This window comes from Brassica oleracea, chromosome C6 (assembly GCF_000695525.1).
Source record: "Brassica oleracea var. oleracea cultivar TO1000 chromosome C6, BOL, whole genome shotgun sequence".
Lineage (NCBI taxonomy): Eukaryota > Viridiplantae > Streptophyta > Magnoliopsida > Brassicales > Brassicaceae > Brassica > Brassica oleracea.
The window spans coordinates 2,486,640-2,506,156 of NC_027753.1; the positions used below are offsets into that span (position 1 = coordinate 2,486,640).

At 33.6% G+C, this 19,517-nt stretch overlaps 3 protein-coding genes and 1 pseudogene across 7 annotated transcripts; 3 read left to right on the forward strand and 1 right to left on the reverse strand.

Annotated features, from left to right (window-relative positions):
- Nucleotides 1-7,267: 7,267 nt before the first annotated feature.
- Nucleotides 7,268-8,202, forward strand: LOC106298512 (dolichol-phosphate mannosyltransferase subunit 3). Of its 2 annotated transcripts, none has more exons than XM_013734648.1 (4): nucleotides 7,268-7,387; nucleotides 7,574-7,702; nucleotides 7,776-7,883; nucleotides 7,974-8,202. In XM_013734648.1, the coding sequence occupies exons 2-4, from the start codon at nucleotides 7,598-7,600 to the stop codon at nucleotides 8,031-8,033; spliced, it is 273 nt and encodes a 90-aa protein (XP_013590102.1). In that variant the 5' UTR covers nucleotides 7,268-7,387; nucleotides 7,574-7,597; the 3' UTR covers nucleotides 8,034-8,202. The 2 variants fall into 2 exon arrangements, with proteins under 2 accessions (XP_013590102.1, XP_013590103.1); XM_013734649.1 differs by having other exon boundaries at nucleotides 7,592-7,702.
- Nucleotides 8,158-9,848, reverse strand: LOC106298511 (signal recognition particle 19 kDa protein). Of its 2 annotated transcripts, none has more exons than XM_013734647.1 (4): nucleotides 9,704-9,848; nucleotides 9,410-9,586; nucleotides 9,232-9,331; nucleotides 8,158-8,441 (listed from the first exon to the last, which is right to left on the reverse strand). In XM_013734647.1, the coding sequence occupies exons 2-4, from the start codon at nucleotides 9,584-9,586 to the stop codon at nucleotides 8,305-8,307; spliced, it is 414 nt and encodes a 137-aa protein (XP_013590101.1). In that variant the 5' UTR covers nucleotides 9,704-9,848; the 3' UTR covers nucleotides 8,158-8,304. The 2 variants fall into 2 exon arrangements, with proteins under 2 accessions (XP_013590101.1, XP_013590100.1); XM_013734646.1 differs by having other exon boundaries at nucleotides 9,709-9,841.
- Nucleotides 9,849-11,022: 1,174 nt separating this feature from the next.
- On the forward strand, nucleotides 11,023-13,182 carry LOC106297209 (annotated as a pseudogene).
- Nucleotides 13,183-17,205: 4,023 nt separating this feature from the next.
- Nucleotides 17,206-18,076, forward strand: LOC106296738. Of its 3 annotated transcripts, none has more exons than XR_001261280.1 (2): nucleotides 17,206-17,389; nucleotides 17,661-17,943. XR_001261280.1 is itself a non-coding variant. In XM_013732962.1 (2 exons), exons 1-2 carry the CDS (start codon nucleotides 17,281-17,283, stop codon nucleotides 17,869-17,871), a joined length of 264 nt encoding a protein of 87 aa, XP_013588416.1. In that variant the 5' UTR covers nucleotides 17,212-17,280; the 3' UTR covers nucleotides 17,872-18,076. The 3 variants fall into 3 exon arrangements, 2 of the variants coding, with proteins under 2 accessions (XP_013588416.1, XP_013588417.1); XM_013732962.1 differs by having other exon boundaries at nucleotides 17,212-17,389; nucleotides 17,717-18,076; XM_013732963.1 differs by having other exon boundaries at nucleotides 17,212-17,389; nucleotides 17,720-18,076.
- The last annotated feature ends 1,441 nt before the right edge of the window (nucleotides 18,077-19,517 follow it).

The following is a 19,517-nucleotide window of genomic DNA, read 5'->3' on the forward strand; positions in this document are numbered from 1 at the left end:
ACATATCACCATCTTAAATTTTTAAGTGTCATGTGTTATAATTATGTTAATTAGCAACTTTGGAGAACTAAACTTTATATAATAAGATTTTACTAGGATGTGAGTTTATTTATATATATTATCGATAATTTTTAATATATTTGATCATTTTATTTATACATATATAATGTTTTTTGTTGTTATTATATAATTTCTTTTCGATGGACCGGATCAATTTTAATTAAAAATTGTGGAGCTAAACTATAATTAATATATCATGGATTGATCGGATTGGTTATTAAATAAATTATGACACAAAAACATATTTTTTTTCACCGAACGCATTCTTGAAAAAAGTGAGCAGTATTGTTTCCACAGTTAAATTATTTTGACTTTTATCTTCCATATGGTTTTGAAAGGTTTCAAATCATCCATCGAATTGATACATGTTATTTTAATGCTTTTAGTCGTATGCTTAAGGAAAACTTATATTTTTGTAATTTAAAATTGTTTAAAAAATTCAAAATATAATATATAAGAAAAAATTTAACATCTAAGAAAAATATAACATATAAGGTTTTCTCATTTTTGTAATTTAAAATCATTTTAAAAAATTCAAAATATAACATATAAGGTTTCCAAATTTTTGTAATTTAAAGTCATTTAAAAAATTCAAAATATAACATATAAAAAAACAACTATTTTTTTATTATATGGTTAATGTGATTGTTTAATCTTTTTTGAATAATATAAAATTAAAAAGAAATGAAGAAGGACGCAAAAATAGTTATCAAATCTTATTTAGTCATTAATTGTCATATATATGTTAATCATATTAGGTAATTCCGTAGTTTTTATTTAAGGAAAAATATACGTTTTTTATATTTTGGGTTAATATAATGTTCCGTAATAATTAGATTTGGACCAACATTTTTTTCAATTGATTCTTAAGCTGTCACGTAAACTAAATTGACATCCTAATTAAGTGACATCTAAGCGAGATCTCTTTTTAATTAGTAAAAACTTAAGGTTACAACTTTTTAAATGATTCTCAATTAATATATAGGGGATTTAGAGGTTTACCGTTTTAGCTAACATGGCATCAGCACGGTCATTTTCAGTTTCTATTTTTAGTGGACCTTCACTTGCTAAAAAAATTACAATATATGTCTTTGGTATCTACTTATATAACAGTTTATTTAATTAAAGGAATACACATATTTTGACTCAAACAACGACATAGTTTATGAAATTGTTCTTTCAGAGTCAAAGTCAAAAACCTAAATCTTTGTGTTTATCAAACATCATTTCAATTGTTATGGACTTTGGAGCTGGTGACCTGAAATTGTTCTTTCAGAGTCAAAGGCTCGCGAAGGAGAACAGGAGAACATAGAGAAAGCGTGCGGCAGAGACTGTGCTTTTAAATATGAAGAAAGTGGCGATTGAGGCGTTGTCAGAGAAGCTTAAGATGGCAGCGTTGGAACTTGGAGCCCGCCGTTCCGATTGAAGGGTATCTTTAGAAGGTTATGGACGCGGCTAAGAAGAGCTTGAATAAAGAGAAGTTGAGATGATTTGTGTAACGGTCCGGTTTCTGGCCCTAAAATTTTCATAAGAGAATGGGCTTCTCTACGGTCCATTTGACAAAAACCTAAGGTTTCTTTCACCCTTTCCTATAAAAAGAGTTGCAGCCCTTTTTTTTGTCTCATTCAGAAACTGAAGCGAAGCTCTCTCTCCCCTGCGCCGTCTCTCTCTTCTCTCTCCTCTCTCCCTCCTCGCCGGTGCCGTGTGGTGGTGGTGGTGGTTGTTGCAGCTGATTGGTGGTGGTGGTCAGATCTCGCAGCTCTCTTGTTTCCTTGTTCCAGATCTGTTCAGATCTCCTCTCCCTTGTCTCTTGTTTCCAGATCCGGATCCAGATATAGGCTAAGGTGGAGTGTCTTGAACCCAATCTTCTCCCATGATCCTGGATACTCCTTTATGTTGGAGTTAGGATTGAGTAATCCATGTTTGAGTTCTAGGTTGATAGAACATGTTATTGTTAGGATGATAGATGAATGGATCATGATGCATAAGAACACTCATACTGATAAATGGGACTTAATGAACTGGTTTATGTTGTTGTGATGATGATTGGTTGATGAATGATGCTTGTGTGATTGGATGTGTAGTTCCATGGATTGATTGTGAATAAAGCTAGGATGATAGAAGAAGCGAATGCTAAGATGATTGATGAGTATTGATTGTTAACGTTATTGTAAGTAGAACTTGAGTGGGATGTGTATTGTATGAGACACCGATAACGGGTGGCGTCTAGTGAACGTGTATGAGTAAGAGTCTAAGTGAATGTGAAAGTGAAAGAGAATGAAAATGACAAGGTGAACGTGTCAATGAACCTGTTTGAAGTCCTGTTTGGGCCACCGAGAACGGGTGGGCGTCTAGAGTCTAGGGTATATAAGCCGCGGGGGAATAACTCTACGCTAGGCACCTATAGGAACTGTGGGGTAGTGTCCCGTTGGGGCATCCACAGGAAATATGGGGTAGTAGTCTAGCGAGAGCTACCTACGGGGCAAGAAAGAAGAGCCAGCCGCGAGAGGCGGGATATAAAAAGTGTGCCAACCGCGAGAGGCGGAATATAAAAACGTTTGGGTGTTAAAGGTGTCATAAGGTGGAGTCAGTCTTGTATGTCGAGTCGGTTAAGTCTATGGTTTGATGTGTGGGGCAATGAGTGAGATCATTGTACTGGTTGATCGTTAGGTTGCTAGAAATGTAGAGAATTGTGAATGATTGGTAATGATGATGGTATGAAATGTTAAGTTGCATTAACTGACTGTAGTTGCTAGTCAGTCATAATTTCCGCATAGAGTAGTATAGAGTGTCATGCGGGCAGGCTGGTCTAGAGGCACTTCACTGAGTAACTTTTTGTTCACCCCTCCCTTCCATTTTCCTGTGTGCAGGACTGTAAGTAGAAATATATGGGTGTGGGAGTGACGGTATTTCAAAGAAGGTTATGCGTCCGTCGAATCTTGGGACCAGTAACGGGACACGTAGGGTTGTCTAAATGAGTAGACACGTGTCCATAACGCCCTTTCGATAACCCCGGTCGGGCGCCGGGGTATCGGGCCGTTACAATTCGTTTTAAAGGTTAGAGGTTTTTTCCAAACCTGTTGTTTTTCTCTTGCGTTGAGATGAGTTTCGACTATCTGGTTTCGATCATCTAAAGGAAATCATGGTTTGGCATTGATCGTTAGTGGTAGAGTAAGACAGACCTGGCTTAACTTTTTTTTATAGAGAATCAAAGGTGTTAATTAGAGATTTTTTCATATGCCATCTTTAGTCTTGCTTTTGCTTTTGAAATCAGCTTTAAGCGTTTGTTTAGGATTGATGGTTTGTAGTATTCATATCTGATCTTAAAGCTGGTGTCTTGGGTGTACGTTGTTGCAGGAAATATGTAAAAAGGTTGGAGATTGTGTCAATATGCTATCTTTTCAAGCATTCTGCAGCTTGTGGCTGGGGGAGACGTGTTCATGTTTTCACCAAGTATCATACACCTGCAGTGGGTTTGTAAAATAAGTTCAGACCACAGAGTTGGATTCCAAGGAAGTAAGCTTTTATAGAAGCATTGAATAAATGTAATCCAAATATAACTCGCCTTATTATGCAACTGTGTATGGAATCTTTCTTCATCCTCATGACTCTCTTCTAGACAATCACCATCACTTAGCTATTACACAAACAAAGAGTATAAGAACAAAGGGTTATGTCATTGAAATTGCAGGTCACCTTTCGAAAATGAACTTACCAAAGAGTATAAGAACAAAGGGTTATGTCAAAATTCCAATATGAGATAACTAACCATATTGCACTACCATACAATCAACTCAATATAATTCATAACCCAAGTTATTCTATATGTAATAAATGTATATGATTAAAATTTGCATATTGTACATTTTGTATATAATGGTCTAATAGAAATAATGAACTAAAATGAAAATAAAATTTTAATTTTTCATACATGTTCACCCAACGCTTCTGCGTGGGTCTCTACGTAGTGTTGAATGTAAAACTCAAAATTTTGTAGATTATAGATTTTGATTGGTAACATGAGTTAAAATTGATCAAGTTGAGTTAAGAGTTATAACTCATAAATGTTACCAATTATGAATTATTTCTAATTTATTGAATTAATGTTTGAGTAGCAATATGTATAGATGTTTGAGTTACAACTTTAAATTATCTCTGTAGTAAATTGAATAATTCAAATATTTGTAAGGACAATGTGAATCCTACTAATAATGAAGAATTTGGTTGGAGCAACCAAGAAAAATATGAGAAATTTTTTTACAGATGAATTCAAAAAAAAATGTTGGGAAAATGCACATAAGTTACTTCGAAGGTTCAAAGAATAATGGAGGGTTGATTGTTATTGATAATATTGTATGTCATCATATCTCATGTGAACCATGTGCTCCTACATATCAGTATGATCATATCATCCCTTGAGCAATTTCACTTGATTCAAGCTTGAAAGAATGATTGTTGCTCTAACCTATGGTGAATAGTTTTAAAGGCAATAAACTTGAATCTCCTCCAAAACGTTAATTAATCCCTAAAAGACTGTGAATTCTCCTCGAGATATTTAAATTACATCGAAAAAGCAGTTTCTTTTCCTCCAACCAACTCAAGAGAAAGAAGTGTACAGTTTTTCCACTTATTAATCAGTTTTTTTTTTCCGTCATCTCCGAGCTCTCTCTCTCTCAATCTCAGACATCTCAAACTCTCTCTCTCGATCTACCCATCTCCAAGCTCAACTCACCTCGTCTCAAGCTCATCTCATCTCACCTCGTCTCAAGATTCTTCTCTCAAGCTTCGTCTCTCAAGCTCTCGAAAGCTTCATCTCTCACTCTGTAAGGTTCCTCTTCTTTGTATTCAGATGTCTGATGAGTTCGTATTTGCTATTCAGATGTATTTGCGATTCAGATGCTTGATGGGTTTCTCTGTCTTGCGATTTTGTGATGTTTGTAGTAAGAGTTAAGAGTTAAAGATTCGATTTTTGATGGGTTTGCTTTCGATTTTGTTGTTTGTATACAGTCAAATCCAGTTCTTGAAGCATTTGGAAACGTCAAAACTCTCAGGAATAACAACTCCAGGTATGTTTTCTCTTAGTTCTCTGTTCAGAATATCCAGCTTTGTTGTTGTTTGCAGCTTGTTGTTTTAATGGAATTCAGCTTTGAAAACACATAGGATCATAGCTTCAGTTTCACTTTGATTGTTAGAATATCCGTGTCTGTGTATAATGGCTTATGTTGTAATCAAGAGTGCCTTATGGAATTGTAAGATCTTCTGTGTTATCAATTTTATGTATTTTTTAATGGATTTTATAGCACACATGTTAGTAGCATCAGGGTTTGTGTGACTACAGACTTGCACTTGATTAAAACATAACCCTTTTTAGTTGTGAATAAGCATTGCTGATACGTTTTTTCAGCTTACAAAGATTGATATAACTAGCATTGCTGATGAAAACTTCTTTATTTTTTCTTTGCCAAGTGCCCTGACACAGATAAGGTGAGAAGCAAGATGATCTATGCGAGCTCCAACGACAGGTTCAAGAGGGAATTGGACGGGATTCAAGTTGATAACACAAGGCATTTTAGCTGTTGCAGTTTCTTGGGTGGGGAGTGAGCTTTGGTGATATCAACAACGCAAGTTTTATATGGACCACCAGGGGCGAAGCTAGGATGTGGGAAGGGGGTACCTGTGCACCCATAATTTTTTTGAAAATTAATGTATTTTTGTACAAATTTTTGTATGTGCACCCATAATAATTTATAACATGCATCCACAAAAATAGATAAACTCTAGAAAGAAACAAAACATATCAAATGTATTTAACAATTTAAACATAATTCACTCGGTTTAAGAAATCAATAAATCTTGGATTTAAAAGACATTTTTGTTTTAAAATCTTTATCTATTAAAAGTTTCTAACAATAAAAAAACTTATCCTATTTAAGTAAAAAAAAAAAATTTAAACTCCAAAACTTCATACGTAAGTTTTGAATTGTATATTTTTAATTACTAGTTTACCATTAAATTATAAAAATAACAAAATATCTTATTTTTAAACAAACTTCTTATTTTGTAGTAAAACATTGCAGAAAAAAACATTTTTATATGAACAGATATTCTCTTGTAAATATACAAAAATTTAATGATTATATTCTATTTTTATTAAAATAAATTTGAATATTGTAAATACAATAGTGGAAAACTGATGAAAAGTAATATTGAAAATATTTTATGGTATTAAATTTAATAAATATTTACTTTATATTTTAATTAATATAATATTTTAATATATTATTTAATATTTATTAAATTAATATTAGTGCACCCACTAAATTACCAATCTGGATTCCCCCCTGTGGACCACTGAGGAGTATTAAGATCGGATTGACATAATAATTTATAAAAAAAAATGTTTTCTCCACTGTATAAGATCATGACTTCTTTCGATGTCTCTCTTTGCATCTTCCTGTGTATAAGATCAAACTCTTCCCACATCATTTGCACTCTGCAAATTATTAATTTGCACTTAAATTTTTAGCATATTTCTATTGATATACGATAAATATTTTACATGAAAAATATCAGTGCACATAAAAATTCTTTTATATGTTAAATATGAATTAACAAATTACTATAACACAGATTATATAAAATTAAATTTACATAGACCATATCATATATAATTAATTGGACATTAAATATAATATTTTTTGTTTTAATTTAGCTTATAATTTATGATAAAAAGTATTGTTAAGTTTGTATATTTGACTAAAAAATTATTACTAATTAAATATAATATTTTTATGGATATAAATATGTTTAAACTATATTTTATTTATTTAAAATACAATTTTACCAATTTATAAAATTAAATTATGAATTAAATGAAAATAGTCGCAGCGTCTGCCAAATGAACAACACCAAACTGCTTTCAGCGTCAACGTCAGCGTTCAGCGTCAACGTCAGCGTTCAGCGTCAACGTCAGCGTCCAGCGTCTACAAAACGAACAACAATCTGCGGCTGCGGTTACGGCTGCGTCTGCAAAACGAACAACAACCAAATGAACATGACGCAGCCGCAGGAAGCTGCAGCAACTAAACGAAGAGCCCTAACATTAAAATTTTGATGGTTAGTTAAAAAGTGGGAAAGAAATCGAATTTGATCTGAAACCGCATCAAACCGATAAAAGGAATCGAAATCCGGATTAAAAAAAAAAAATTTAGACCGGAGGAATACAGCTGTGGAGCATGCGACACGTATTTTAGATTAATTCGCATATCCGCCTGTTACCCCCTCGACCTGATTTGATCGATTAGGAGGAAGATCTCATCTATCAACTGTGAGTCTACATTCCTTCCTTTCCTCCTCAATTCCGAGTTTGAGTTCTTCTTGTCTGTTTTGTCCCTAGAAACGGAGACAAGTTTAGTTCCTTTTTTTTTATCAGTTCTGACAGGATCTGATCATCTTAGAGATTGAAACTTGTGTTTATGATGTTACCCTGAGAGATATGTCATTGATTTATTAGTATCTGCATGTATTCAAGGACAAGATGAAGCATATAGTGAAGATCTTGAGCCTGTTGTTGGCAGTCTCTGCCTTCTGGATTGGTCTTCTGCAGGCTGCAATCATTCATCCAGGCTATAATACATGGTTGGTGAGTAAACCTCCTTTGATCTTTTGAAACTACTAGGATTGTGTTCTGATTTGGTAATGTTTTTCTTTTACAGCTACCCATCTACTTTGTAGTATCTCTCGGATGCTATGGTCTATTAATGGTTGGTCTCGGCCTAATGCAGTTTCCTACCTGTCCCCAAGAAGCACTTCTCTTGCAGCATGTATTTTCTTTAAGACCAACATTTTGTTTTGCCAAATCTTGTCTTGCTCTTTGAGCTCAATTCCCGAGTTACAATCTGGTCTTTTTGCAGGATATTGCCGAGGCCAAGGACTTCTTCAAGCACAAAGGGGTCGATGTCGGATCTGACTGATACAATAGGCTTGTTAACGACCAAACGTTAGAATAGTCATGGCAAGAGATCCTGAATGTGCCGTTTGAAAGATTGAATTAAACAGTGTTTCCTGATCGTTACCGGAGGAAAGTAGCAAACGCACATAAAGCAAAAACAACCGCTAATAATATTTCATGTTTCTTTTGCTTTTGTCATTCGTTCTTGTCTATTGATGTGATGATGCCAAGACTGTGAATGCACAGTGATGAAATGAAGAAAACTGAATGAGAGAGATAGAGAGAGGGCTTGTTTATCTCTTCTTCTTGCCACCTTTGCCTGACTTTGAAGAAGTTCCAGCGGTTGAAGCTGTGGCCTGAGGTTCCTGCTTCTTCACTCTCTCTGGATGTCTCGGTACCAACTCCGCTATTTTCTGCATCAGTTGCTTCCCTGCAAAACATATATATCAACACAATGAGTACACATGGGAACTCCTCGCACAGGTGAAACAGAAACATATCAGAAGGCAAATGGATATCACACATTCACTTTTTCACGGGCATGATACACAGATGCAACAGTATCAATGAAACAGAAACATCTCAGAAGTCTTGCAAAATTGCCAGAAAAATTATTTGACATAAACAAGTTATATATATACACAGCTAAGTCATCTTAATAAATGCTATGATATCACAGAAGCCTATGGAAGTATGAATTGGACAGAGAAAGATAGAAATTCAAAAACCTAACAGCATAATGTATATATTCCAGTAATATATCATAAACAAACATAAACACAACTTGCACAATAACCTAAAGTTCCAAATGCATGAGAGGATATGTAGAAAATATATTAACAGCTTGTTTTCTCACATGAAGAAGTTACTGTAATAATGATGCTGGACATAAATGGAGAATTCTGGGGATTGCTGGAACATATCATAGAACCACCGGATCAAATTTTGAAATTGGTGATGAGATCAAACAATGAAGAAAAATGTAGCAGACTGCAGAACATTGTTCAAACTTCAAAGTTCATATTAGAGACTAGATAACAAGTAGGCTACATTCAGAGGACAGATGGACCACAAAGAGAACACAGCAAGATTAAAAGATATAAAGCAATGTAAGTATTTTTCTGTATACACATAACCTCAAGCTCAGTTCAAATGATCACTTAAACACGAGCAGGTGGAGACATAACCAAGAAACAAAACATATGTGAGATGTGCATTACTTGAAGTAATGGCAGGATTGAGGAAAGTGCCATCCTCCCTTTTCAACTGAACTCCAACTCTCCCTACTTGCATGAAATCACGCGGATACGCTTTGTCAATCTGAGGAGTATAAGAACTCAAATCATAAACCCTTCTCTGCAAACTAATCAAAGAAAAGTTCCAATATTTGGGATGTACCTCGACGGCACTAGGGAGTTTCAAATGCTTGCAGCAATCACTAATCTCAATGCAGTTTGGGTTCTCACAAGCTTTACTCAAACTGATCATCCTTCCCTCGGCAACAGTTTTCTTTGAGTTAATGTAGACTGGATACATCACTACCCATTTCTTGATGTTGAGCGTTCCACTATCCATCTACACAGCTCAAACAATGTTGATTATGACCCAAACTTCAAAATCTTGAAACATACGGCTTCAAATGCAGTTAATCACACTGATGCCTAAACAGATATAAAGAGTAGAGAAACGAACCGAACCAGAGATTAGATTCGGAGAAATCTAGAAATCAAAGCTTTTGGTTTGGACTGAGTCGGATCAGAAACTCGTTGAGGAAGGAGGACGGATTAGCAACGAACGACGAAGAAGACAAAAGTTTAGGCATGGTACCAACACATGATTAAACCGGAACAATTGAACCATAATTTTATACGATAAATAAAAGGTTTAATCAATTCTGTTTTAATTATTTCTTTTTCCTTTAGCAAAATTGAATGCTGATTCTATCGACCAACCGGAAAAAAAAAAGAAGAGAAAATTAGGAAAAATAGACATTTTCAACTAAGATTTGTCTCAAAAAGACTAGTAGAAGATTATTTGGGTAATTAGGATTTATATTTTTTTAATACCATTCTATCTTTTAATTAACCTAATTTATTATGATTTTTCGTAATATATTTAAGTTTTTTTTTTTAAAAAAAAGGAAATAAAAAAAAAGGGTTTATTGGTGAGATAGCCAATTTTGGAGACAAAATTAAGAATATAGCATATGATTTGACATTATTAGATCTCATAGCATTTTGTTCTTTTTCTTCCAATTCTCTCATTTCTTTAAGCTAGTTGCCGGTAATAACATCCAAAAAACATCTGTCATTTAAATAAAAAATAAATAAAAATGTTATTAGAGTAGTAGTGGTTATAGCATCACGTTGATTATAGTGATAGCATATAAATAGAATAGACCATGCTAAATGACATAATTTATGTTAATGAAATTATAAAATGATTTAAATATATTAATATGCTATACATATCCAAAATTAATAAAATCAAACTCAACTTCAACCCAAATCTTTCAAAAACTAAACCCAAAAACACTAATCACTAAACCCTAGAAGAAAATATAAATCCTAACCCAAATATCAAAATATGCACATAGTATATAATATTAAGTAGTATCAAATAGAATAGTAACAAACGAAATAGCATAGTACACATTATTTAAATTTTTAAATATTTATGATTGCAGGGAGTGAGGTAGTGCTTACCCCAACATCAACCCAAACCTACAACAAACTAAACCTAAAACACTAATCACTAAACCCTAAAAAGAAATATAAACACTAACTCAAATATCAAAATATACAGATCCAAATAAAATAGTAACAACGAAATAACATAGTACATATTGTTCAAGTAGAATAGTACAACCGAAAACTTACAGTATATGCGAGTGGTGGTGGTTACGGCAGAAGAAGTGGAGACTGATATCAAGAAGATTGTGGTTGTTCTGAAAGATCTAATGGCAAAACGATAAAATAAAAAATTACAGATCTAGTTAATAACTAAAAGAAATGATGATGATAGAAAAAGAGGTGGTGATTAAAGACACAATAAATACAAAGCACAATGTGAAGTTGGTGATAGCGTATCTTAACGGTGACGGAGGGTAAGGCGTTGGGGATGGAAGAAGAGTGGTGGTAGTTGATAATCAAAGAAGAAGAAGAAAAATATATTTTTTTTCTTTCACTAACCGGTAACTAAGAAGGGTAATATAGTATATATTTTATAAATAATGGAGAAACTTTTTTTTCTTGGTTAAATAGTTAATTATGATATTTTTTTGTGGCTATACCGCCCAATTCCCAAAAAAAAAAATCGTGAAAGAAGTAAAACACACATAACTGTCGCGTTTCACTTTTTACCCTAATTTCACGACACTCTCTTCTCTCGACCGAAACCTTCTAGCCGTATCAATGGCCATAAAACTCAACCAGAATCATCATCAACTCCCGAAAGCATTTCATATTTCCGACAGTGGAGGGACTATTTTCGGTTCAAAGTGCTGGACAGAGACTGATCTCTCCTTCTCTCTATCGGTGTATCGGTTCTGTCTCCATCAGACGTTCGGTTTCAGGTTTTGCCATGGACACAAGGATCAGTTCTAGATCTCCGTCGCAGTTCACAATCCGATCTCAACAGGTGCGGTGGCACCGTCTTCTTCCCTTTGTGATTTAAACTTTCTTGCTTCTTCTGTCTCTTTTGATTCTATGAAAAAATCCATTAACAAAGGCCGCGTCTTTCATTTGACTATTTATGATCTCTCGCATTTTCTCATGTTCGATTTATAAACCCTAGCTGAAACCAATTTGGGGGTATTCTTATCTAATTATGTTGCTGAAAGTATTTGCCTTTTTCTCTTTGGTTGTCGGATTTGAAGGAGAGCTTAGGTGTTGACATCTTCTTCAGTAGAAAATGATGTTAAAATCAAGGAATGGGAAGTAGGCGTGTATCAGAATGAATTAGCTATTAACCAAGGTATCAAAATTAGGAGAAAACCACCAAGCATTGCTCCACTGGGATATTCTGGCCCGTTTGAGCTGAGATTGCTTAACGGCCAAGTTACTGATTCTCCCAGTAACATCTTGGAGGAGATTACATGGTACAAAGACCAAGAAGTTTCCAGGGTAAAGAGTTTTCCTTCTTCTACAACCCCTTTTGGCTTCTTCAAGGCTCTGTGAGTTGTTAATGGTGATTGTCATTTTACAGATGAAGGAACTGAACCCACTTGAGGCGTTAAAGAAAGCTGTAGAAAATGCTCCTCCCACTAGGGATTTTGTAGGTGCGCTTAGGTTGGCTCATCATAGAACTAGCTTCCTTGCTTTGATCGCTGAGGTTAAGAAGGGTTCTCCAAGTAGAGGAATCTTGAAAGAGAATTTTGATCATGTATGTTTCTTATTTTCTATTCCTTTCTGTAATGTTAAATATTGTCTTCTCAAAATATAGTTATTAGGACTCTTATTAAGCTTAGTAAAAGTTGAAGAAAAATTGTAGTCTTTGTCATTTTGCAGTTTGACCTTAAGGACGGGGTTAACACTTTCTCTTTTGAATAGTTCTTATATGATTTATGCGGATGTGTTGCTGACAGGTTGAGATTGCTCTAGCTTATGAAAGAGGCGGCGCAGCATTTCTCAGTGTTTTGACTGACCAGAAGTATTTCAAGGTTTCACTTGTTGTGTATTCACTTGCAGATATCTTATACACATTTGCAAAATGTTTATTTTTACAGCATTTATCTTGGTTTGGTTTGACAGGGAGGCTTTGAAAACTTGGAAGCAATAAGAAGTGCTGGTGTAAAGGTATCCTCACTTAGCAAACTCTCGTTTCTTCTTTTGTTGTTTTTTATTGATGAAGACAAGTTTTTTGTAAGCCTTGCTTCTTCTGAATATTATTTGCATTGTCCCCTATTATGCAAAGAGTTTGTTGTTGATCCATGGCAGATGATCTACTATGATCAGACTAAAGGTGCTGACGCAGTATTACTTATTGCTGCTATATTGACTGACCTGGAAATAACCTTCTTGCTTAAGCTCTCCAAGAAGATTGGTTTGGCTGCCCTTGTTGAGGTACTTGCTTTGATTATTATTGTTGAGAGTGTTAGTATTAGATGACTGAAAATGCTGATTTGTGAGTTTATTCAAATTTTGCAGGTTTGGTTGGTGAGTCCATTGTGAAGCAAAACGACCCTGAGAAAGGCATAGCTGGACTCTTTGGCAGGAACATTTCTCATACTTAGAAACCATGTCCGTTAACTCACATCTCCAAACATGTTTTTTTGGTACATTTGTATCTTTGTTTCTATGAGAATTGAAGAAAGACTTGAGATGCTTGTTTGTTTTCTCTATTGTTTTCTCTTTGTTTCTATCATTTACCCCAGTACTAGAGAACGTGACACACATGGTTGTAGACGAACTCTTTTTCGCGTAGTCCACAAAATTAGATACTTGTCGATCATTGTTGATAATAATGGGAAGATTCTCTCTTTGATTCACCATCTTATAATTGAACTCGACATTAAGACATTATGGTCGACCCCATAATCTTCACACACCATGATCTTGAGATGGTCCAACAGAGTAGTAGTTTATAATGTTACCATTCGACCACACCTTTCTTTGTCTGCCAAGAAACCCTACTGGTCACTGCAACTCGACAACCAAACACCAGATTTAACATAGTAGAACCATGTTGTGTTTATATAGAGAATAGATGGTTATGTCGATGAAGAAAAGAGAAAGACAAAGAACTAAGGAGAGAAAGATCGTGGGAGGAAAAAATCGTGGGATAAAAGATACTGAGAGATTTATGGTAGATTTAGTGTAGATTTAGGAAAAGATATTTACGGAAATATGGAAGTTTCCATATTTTCGTGATTGCATATAATATGTATTCTACGTATAGCAGAGCACTGAAGAGAGGGTGAGAGTTTTATTCTTCGGTACGCGTATGATAAGGTAAAAGGCAGAACAAGTTATGACTCATGAAAACGAAAAGGTATTTCATAGAGTCGTGGTTATAAGTTGTAATAAAGCTACAAGTAGACTAAAGACATCTTGCTATAATATTACCTGACGAAATCTAGCTAAGATAGAATATAGAAGAAAGTTTTGTTTGTATTCTCTACCCAAGATAAATATGTATGTAATACTTACTATCTTATTTCTAGACTAAGTAGATGGCTAGAATGAATAATATATCCGTGCCAGAACATAAAATAAAACATGATTCCACTATTTTTAATATAAAATTTAAACATAAATAGTCATACTAATGTGTCCAATGGTTTATATATTTTTTATATTTTTAAAACTTAGTTTACTATGTTCCATTATAGAAGGGTAAAACCTGTCCAAAATGACCAAAAATATCAAAAGTCTTCTTTAGACAAATAAAAGTTGAAAGTGTTACTTTTTTCCAATTCTCCCCAAAAAAAAATCCAGAAATTCATTAGAGGTGGGCATTCCTGTTTAATTTCAGGTTCGTTTTAGTTTGGTTTATTTGATTCTAAGAAAACTTTAACCATGTTAATCTAAATTAGTTTAGTATGGTTTAGTCTATGTTTGGTTCGTTTATAGTTTGGTTTCTTTCTGTTCGGTTCATTTTAATTTTGTTTTGTTTGTGTTTGTTCAATTCAATCGAATTGAGTCTTTAGATTTGTTATAATTTGGTTACTAACTAATACTAAAAGGGGAATACTCTTAGTGTTCAGCCCGTCTACATCATTAAAAAAAACTGTACGATCAAAAACAGTTATTTAACCACATCAGCACAATTTTGATCAACACAAAATTTACACGTGCTTCTAATGTGGCTCGCTAATATTTCGTGTTACCCCCATCATCCAAAGTCTCTTTCGTCATGACATTCGCCTCTTCCACTTCTCGATTGTCGTCTATCGTCGTTGTCGATTAATAACTATAACTGTTCTTTTCTGCTTCCAAAGCAATGAATCGAACTCTCTTTTCTCACGGCAATCGCCTCTTCGATTTCTCTATTATCATCTATCGTTTTGTCGATTGATAATTATACATGTTCTTTTCTGCTTCTAATGCAATTACTCGGCAAATTTTTTTCATTCTAATTCAAACCAAAAATATTTATTAAAGCTAACAATATGATCTCAGAGTTTATTCATTATTAATTCATTTATAATATAGTTTTCAATCTATAATGATTTTTAAATACTTCCTAAAATTAATATATATTTATATGAAATAGTTTTATTGTAATTTTTCACTCGTAGGGCGGGTTAACCCTAATTATATAGTGTTTTATCCAGATTTTAGATATATGATATTTACCAAAACTTATTCACCAAATCTTTTATTTATATAAATTTTAAACTAAAATTTTAAAATCAAATTATCACTTTACCATAATGTTGTAAATTGTTATCTTTATAAACTTAGCCACAATTTAAAACAAAACGAAATCCATAAAGTCTCTAGCACGAACAATTCCCTATATATTAATCATGGAGCAATACAACATGTTTTCGTAGTTATGTGTCATCACTAGGATGATTCCTAGAATGCTTAAAAAATATGTTGTTTCATATAAATATATATTATCATTTTTTAAACTAACTATATCAATCAGAGATTTGATCATTTGTCTAATATTTTTTTCTCCCTAATATTCTTTATAGCTATTATAATTTTAAGAATGAAATATTTGAACTATTTATTGTAAGTATTATGATTTATCATTTAATAAATCAAACAGTTTTTAGTTTATACATATTTTACATATACTTAAATGGTAAAATATTATATATTTTTTTATCGGTATACTCTTAAGTAACTAAATCTGAAAAGCGTATTTTAATAAAATAAATAATTTGTTTTGTTGTTCTAGAATTATAAGATTTTTAGATCGAACTGGTGAATATATACTAGAGAGAAATTTATATTTCGAGTCTTCACTTATATTCTATAACAGCTTGATATATTATATTTGAACACTAACCGTGAATAGAGTTTACCGCTGATTTTCTTCAAAAAATTGATCCTTAGATATGTATCTGGAGTGGAACTAATTTTTACAGATGTCCATCTTTTTAAATTGATACTTATGTAATTCACAGAAAAAGTTCAAAAAAAAAGAAATCATATTAGTGAAGCAAAAACGAGAACGAAAGCATAATTTTATAGAGGTAGAAAATGAAATCAATTATAGAGAGTAAATAATAAAAAATCCGAGAGCAGAAAACATAATCTCCTTTCGTTATTTTATAATCGATGTTGCCTATCTGGTTTTTGTGATTTGTGTCAGCCACAAAAATAAATTTTCTTCTGTGCATATGAAATCTTAAAAATAATTAAAATTAGCTGTTATACGTTAACTCTTTCTAACAAATATGATACATTTAAAAACCTAACATTTATATTCTTTATTTTACAATCAATGAAGATTATAATGTTGCAAAATACTAAAATTATTTAATGAATAAACGTTAGTATAAGAAACTCATCCGCGCGGATTATCCTCTAATTTCAAGTATTTGCGGTGATTAATTCAACAACAATTAGCTGTCGGCCACTATTTTAGTAGTCGGTCACTAGTCTCTTCGTCATTGTCAAAATTTTAGGCGGTAAAAAATACATTTTTAATCGATCTTGAAAAGTAGTCGATTTTTGTTCAAGATGGGCGCACGGTTTAATAGAAAGAGTTATATGAGTCGTTGTTGAATGTTCATATAAGTCAACGTACACTATTGCTCAGGACAACTATACTACGATTCTTCTGGACTAATATGAATAATGAAATGGCAAGGAAGTCGTGTCTTTGGATTTTTATAAGAAGGGGACAAAACACTACTCCCTCTGTTTTTAAAAGATGTATATTCTAGACTTTTCACATATATTAAGAAAACTCATTAAATATGCATTGTTTTTTGTGAATAACAATTTTTCATAATTTTTAGCCAATAGAAATTCAATAAACACCATTAATTTTTTTGAAACTTACAATTTTTCATAAAATCATACATTGAAAAGGTAAAAAATGTATCTTTTTGAAACAAATTTTTTTTCCAAAACATACATCTTTTAGGAACGGAGGGAGTATCTCTTAAATTCAAATCTTAGCCATTTCTTTATCAATAACGAATCTTGAAGCAAACGTCGAAACCGTGTTTACTTTTTGATCCCTATTTATTTCGAAACAGTACTGGTTTTAAGAATAAAAAAATATATCAAAAATGAGGTTTTGCTTCCTCTATATATGTATGACCAATACTTGCAAAGACCAAATATAAGACGAAGAAGAAAATGGGTTCGAAGTCTCCAAATATTGCTGCACTTGTGTTGCCACTGCTTCTTATACTCTTCTCTCTTTCCTCTCAAGCTAGACTCGTCGAATCTGGTGGGCGCAAACTGGGTAAGTATCTTTACATGATATATACATAGTATAATATTAAGGCATCAGTGATAATAACGCAGACAAAATTTAGCTGCAGTTTTTTTTTTTGGTTTTAACAGTACTGTCGACTGAAAATTTATTTCGTTCACCGAATTTATGTAAAGTTTTCAATCGTTAGAAAAAATGTTTGAATATTTAAAACGGATTTGGTCAAGTTTGTGAGGTTTCTTCATTAAACTTTCTACGTAAGACTCAGTAAAACAACTGAATACACCCAACGTGAAATCAGTTTCTCCACCTATGCAAATCAAACACCTCTATAAGAATATTTTGGATGCTAAATAGCAGCGTGGGGGTTTGGGGGAGCGCCTATCATAGGGACACCATCTTCAAACTCGTGTGGGGCTTCTCCAGCAGTATGGTATCCGAAACCTACGAAACCCCGACCATGCAGGCGGACTCCAGGAATTGGCATCCCTACTTCTCACCAATCTCCTTGATACGATCACTTATAATAATACTTCGCGTTTACCTGTCTCTATGTCAGAATTTCGAAGTTATATGCAATAATCTAGTGTATGAGGTTTTATGATCTGGTTTCTTGTCTAGTGTAACCAGACGACGGTTTGTTGCCTACTATGAATCAGTGAGCGAACTAATAATGCTTATTGGAAATAATACTTACTAAGAGTATTTTTTTTTTTTTGCTAAAATTTGAAGCTAAGGGTGTATTCAACCGAGAGTTTTAGGTGATTTGTGATAAAATGATAAATCCACTGTTATTGAAACATGAATTTTAAAAACCCATTTAAAATCCAGTGTTATTGAACTTGACATTTTATAAAGTATTATGAAATCCACTCTTATTGAAAATATTTTAAGTTGTGGATTGAATACACCCCCTTAAAAGTATTTTTGTTCCGGATGTCTGAAGAACTACTCAAAGTACAATAAAATAAACTATTTTAAATTGTTATTTGGAGATTTAAAATCAAATAAAATTATTGATTTCTTTTAAACGATGACTCTTTTTTTTTTTGGTAAACACGAAACTAACATTTTTCTCTCTCATAGTTTTGCACATTCATATATACCTAACATACAAAATTAATTATGAAAGTGCAGCTCTGTAGAAAAAAGAAATTGTTTTCTGAAGATCTCAAAATGACTTAAACAACCTTATCCCATTTACTTATTTACGAAAATGTCATCACCATCAATTTTGCTAACCACTATGAACAACAAAAATTGATGCTTTTCAAGTAGGATTTTTTACTCGTTTCTCTCATTACCTACGCACACTTCATTATCTTTCATTACCTCTTTCATTTCACCAAAAAACTCTCGAGTCACATTTTCCAAATAACATTTTCATTGTACTTCCTCAATTTTAATTCTTCTTGGTCATTAGCGGATGTGTATCTTTTATTCATCTTAAATAAAAATTTATAAGTGCTTGGGAAAGTTAAACACAAACTCTCATCGGATCTCGGTAATTGATATCTTGCATATTTTCATTGTGTTATCCATTCACCCATGTGCATTTTGATCATATAGACTAGGATTTAGCCATGTTTAGGTTGCATTTTGCATGCATGAGTCTTTATTAGGTATTGGAGTACCACATGGAGTTCTTGGAGACATTTGGGTGCGTTTGGAGCTCAAAAGAGGTGATAAAGGTGATCATTGGACGAGCAGTGCATGGGAGCGACCCTACCGGAGCGACGCCATGAACTCGCTGTGCCCTACCTCTCAGAGCGACCTTACCAGAGCGGCAACACGATGTCGCTCGCCATTTTCGCTTCGGAATGACCTCCTAGAGCGACAAGGCGAAGTCGCTCCAGCTCCAGAGCGACCTCACCGCAGCGACACCCAGAGGTCGCTAGGGTTGTCTCGATTTGAGAGCGACAAACAAGCCGGGAGTGACGTCCCACAGCGACTACCTGAGGTCGCTCTGCCGAGGTCGCTGCGCGTCGTCTATTTGGTCGAACTTATGATTTATCAAAGGCTTTTTGGTCATTTTGCTATGCATGTTTTACATTTTCTAAACCTATGTTTAAGTACCTTTTGTAAGCCATTGGAGGATTATCTTTTGATCTTAAGAAAACCACCAAAAACCTCTTGGAAAGTTCATCTCTTTGATTCA

Bases quoted from the DNA above. Each gene is read 5' to 3' on its own strand.
- LOC106298511 (XM_013734647.1), bottom strand. From the start codon at position 9,586: ATGGATAGTGGAACGCTCAACATCAAGAAATGGGTAGTGATGTATCCA. The intron at 9,332-9,409 runs GTACATCCCAAA...TATACTCCTCAG, and splicing joins AACTCCCTAGTGCCGTCGAG to ATTGACAAAGCGTATCCGCG. The intron at 8,442-9,231 runs GTAATGCACATC...TATGTTTTGCAG, and splicing joins CAATCCTGCCATTACTTCAA to GGAAGCAACTGATGCAGAAA.
- LOC106298512 (XM_013734648.1), top strand. From the start codon at position 7,598: ATGAAGCATATAGTGAAGATCTTGAGCCTGTTGTTGGCAGTCTCTGCC. The intron at 7,703-7,775 runs GTGAGTAAACCT...TTTCTTTTACAG, and splicing joins CAGGCTATAATACATGGTTG to CTACCCATCTACTTTGTAGT. The intron at 7,884-7,973 runs GTATTTTCTTTA...GTCTTTTTGCAG, and splicing joins AAGCACTTCTCTTGCAGCAT to GATATTGCCGAGGCCAAGGA.
- LOC106296738 (XM_013732962.1), top strand. From the start codon at position 17,281: ATGGGTTCGAAGTCTCCAAATATTGCTGCACTTGTGTTGCCACTGCTT. The intron at 17,390-17,716 runs GTAAGTATCTTT...GATGCTAAATAG, and splicing joins ATCTGGTGGGCGCAAACTGG to CAGCGTGGGGGTTTGGGGGA.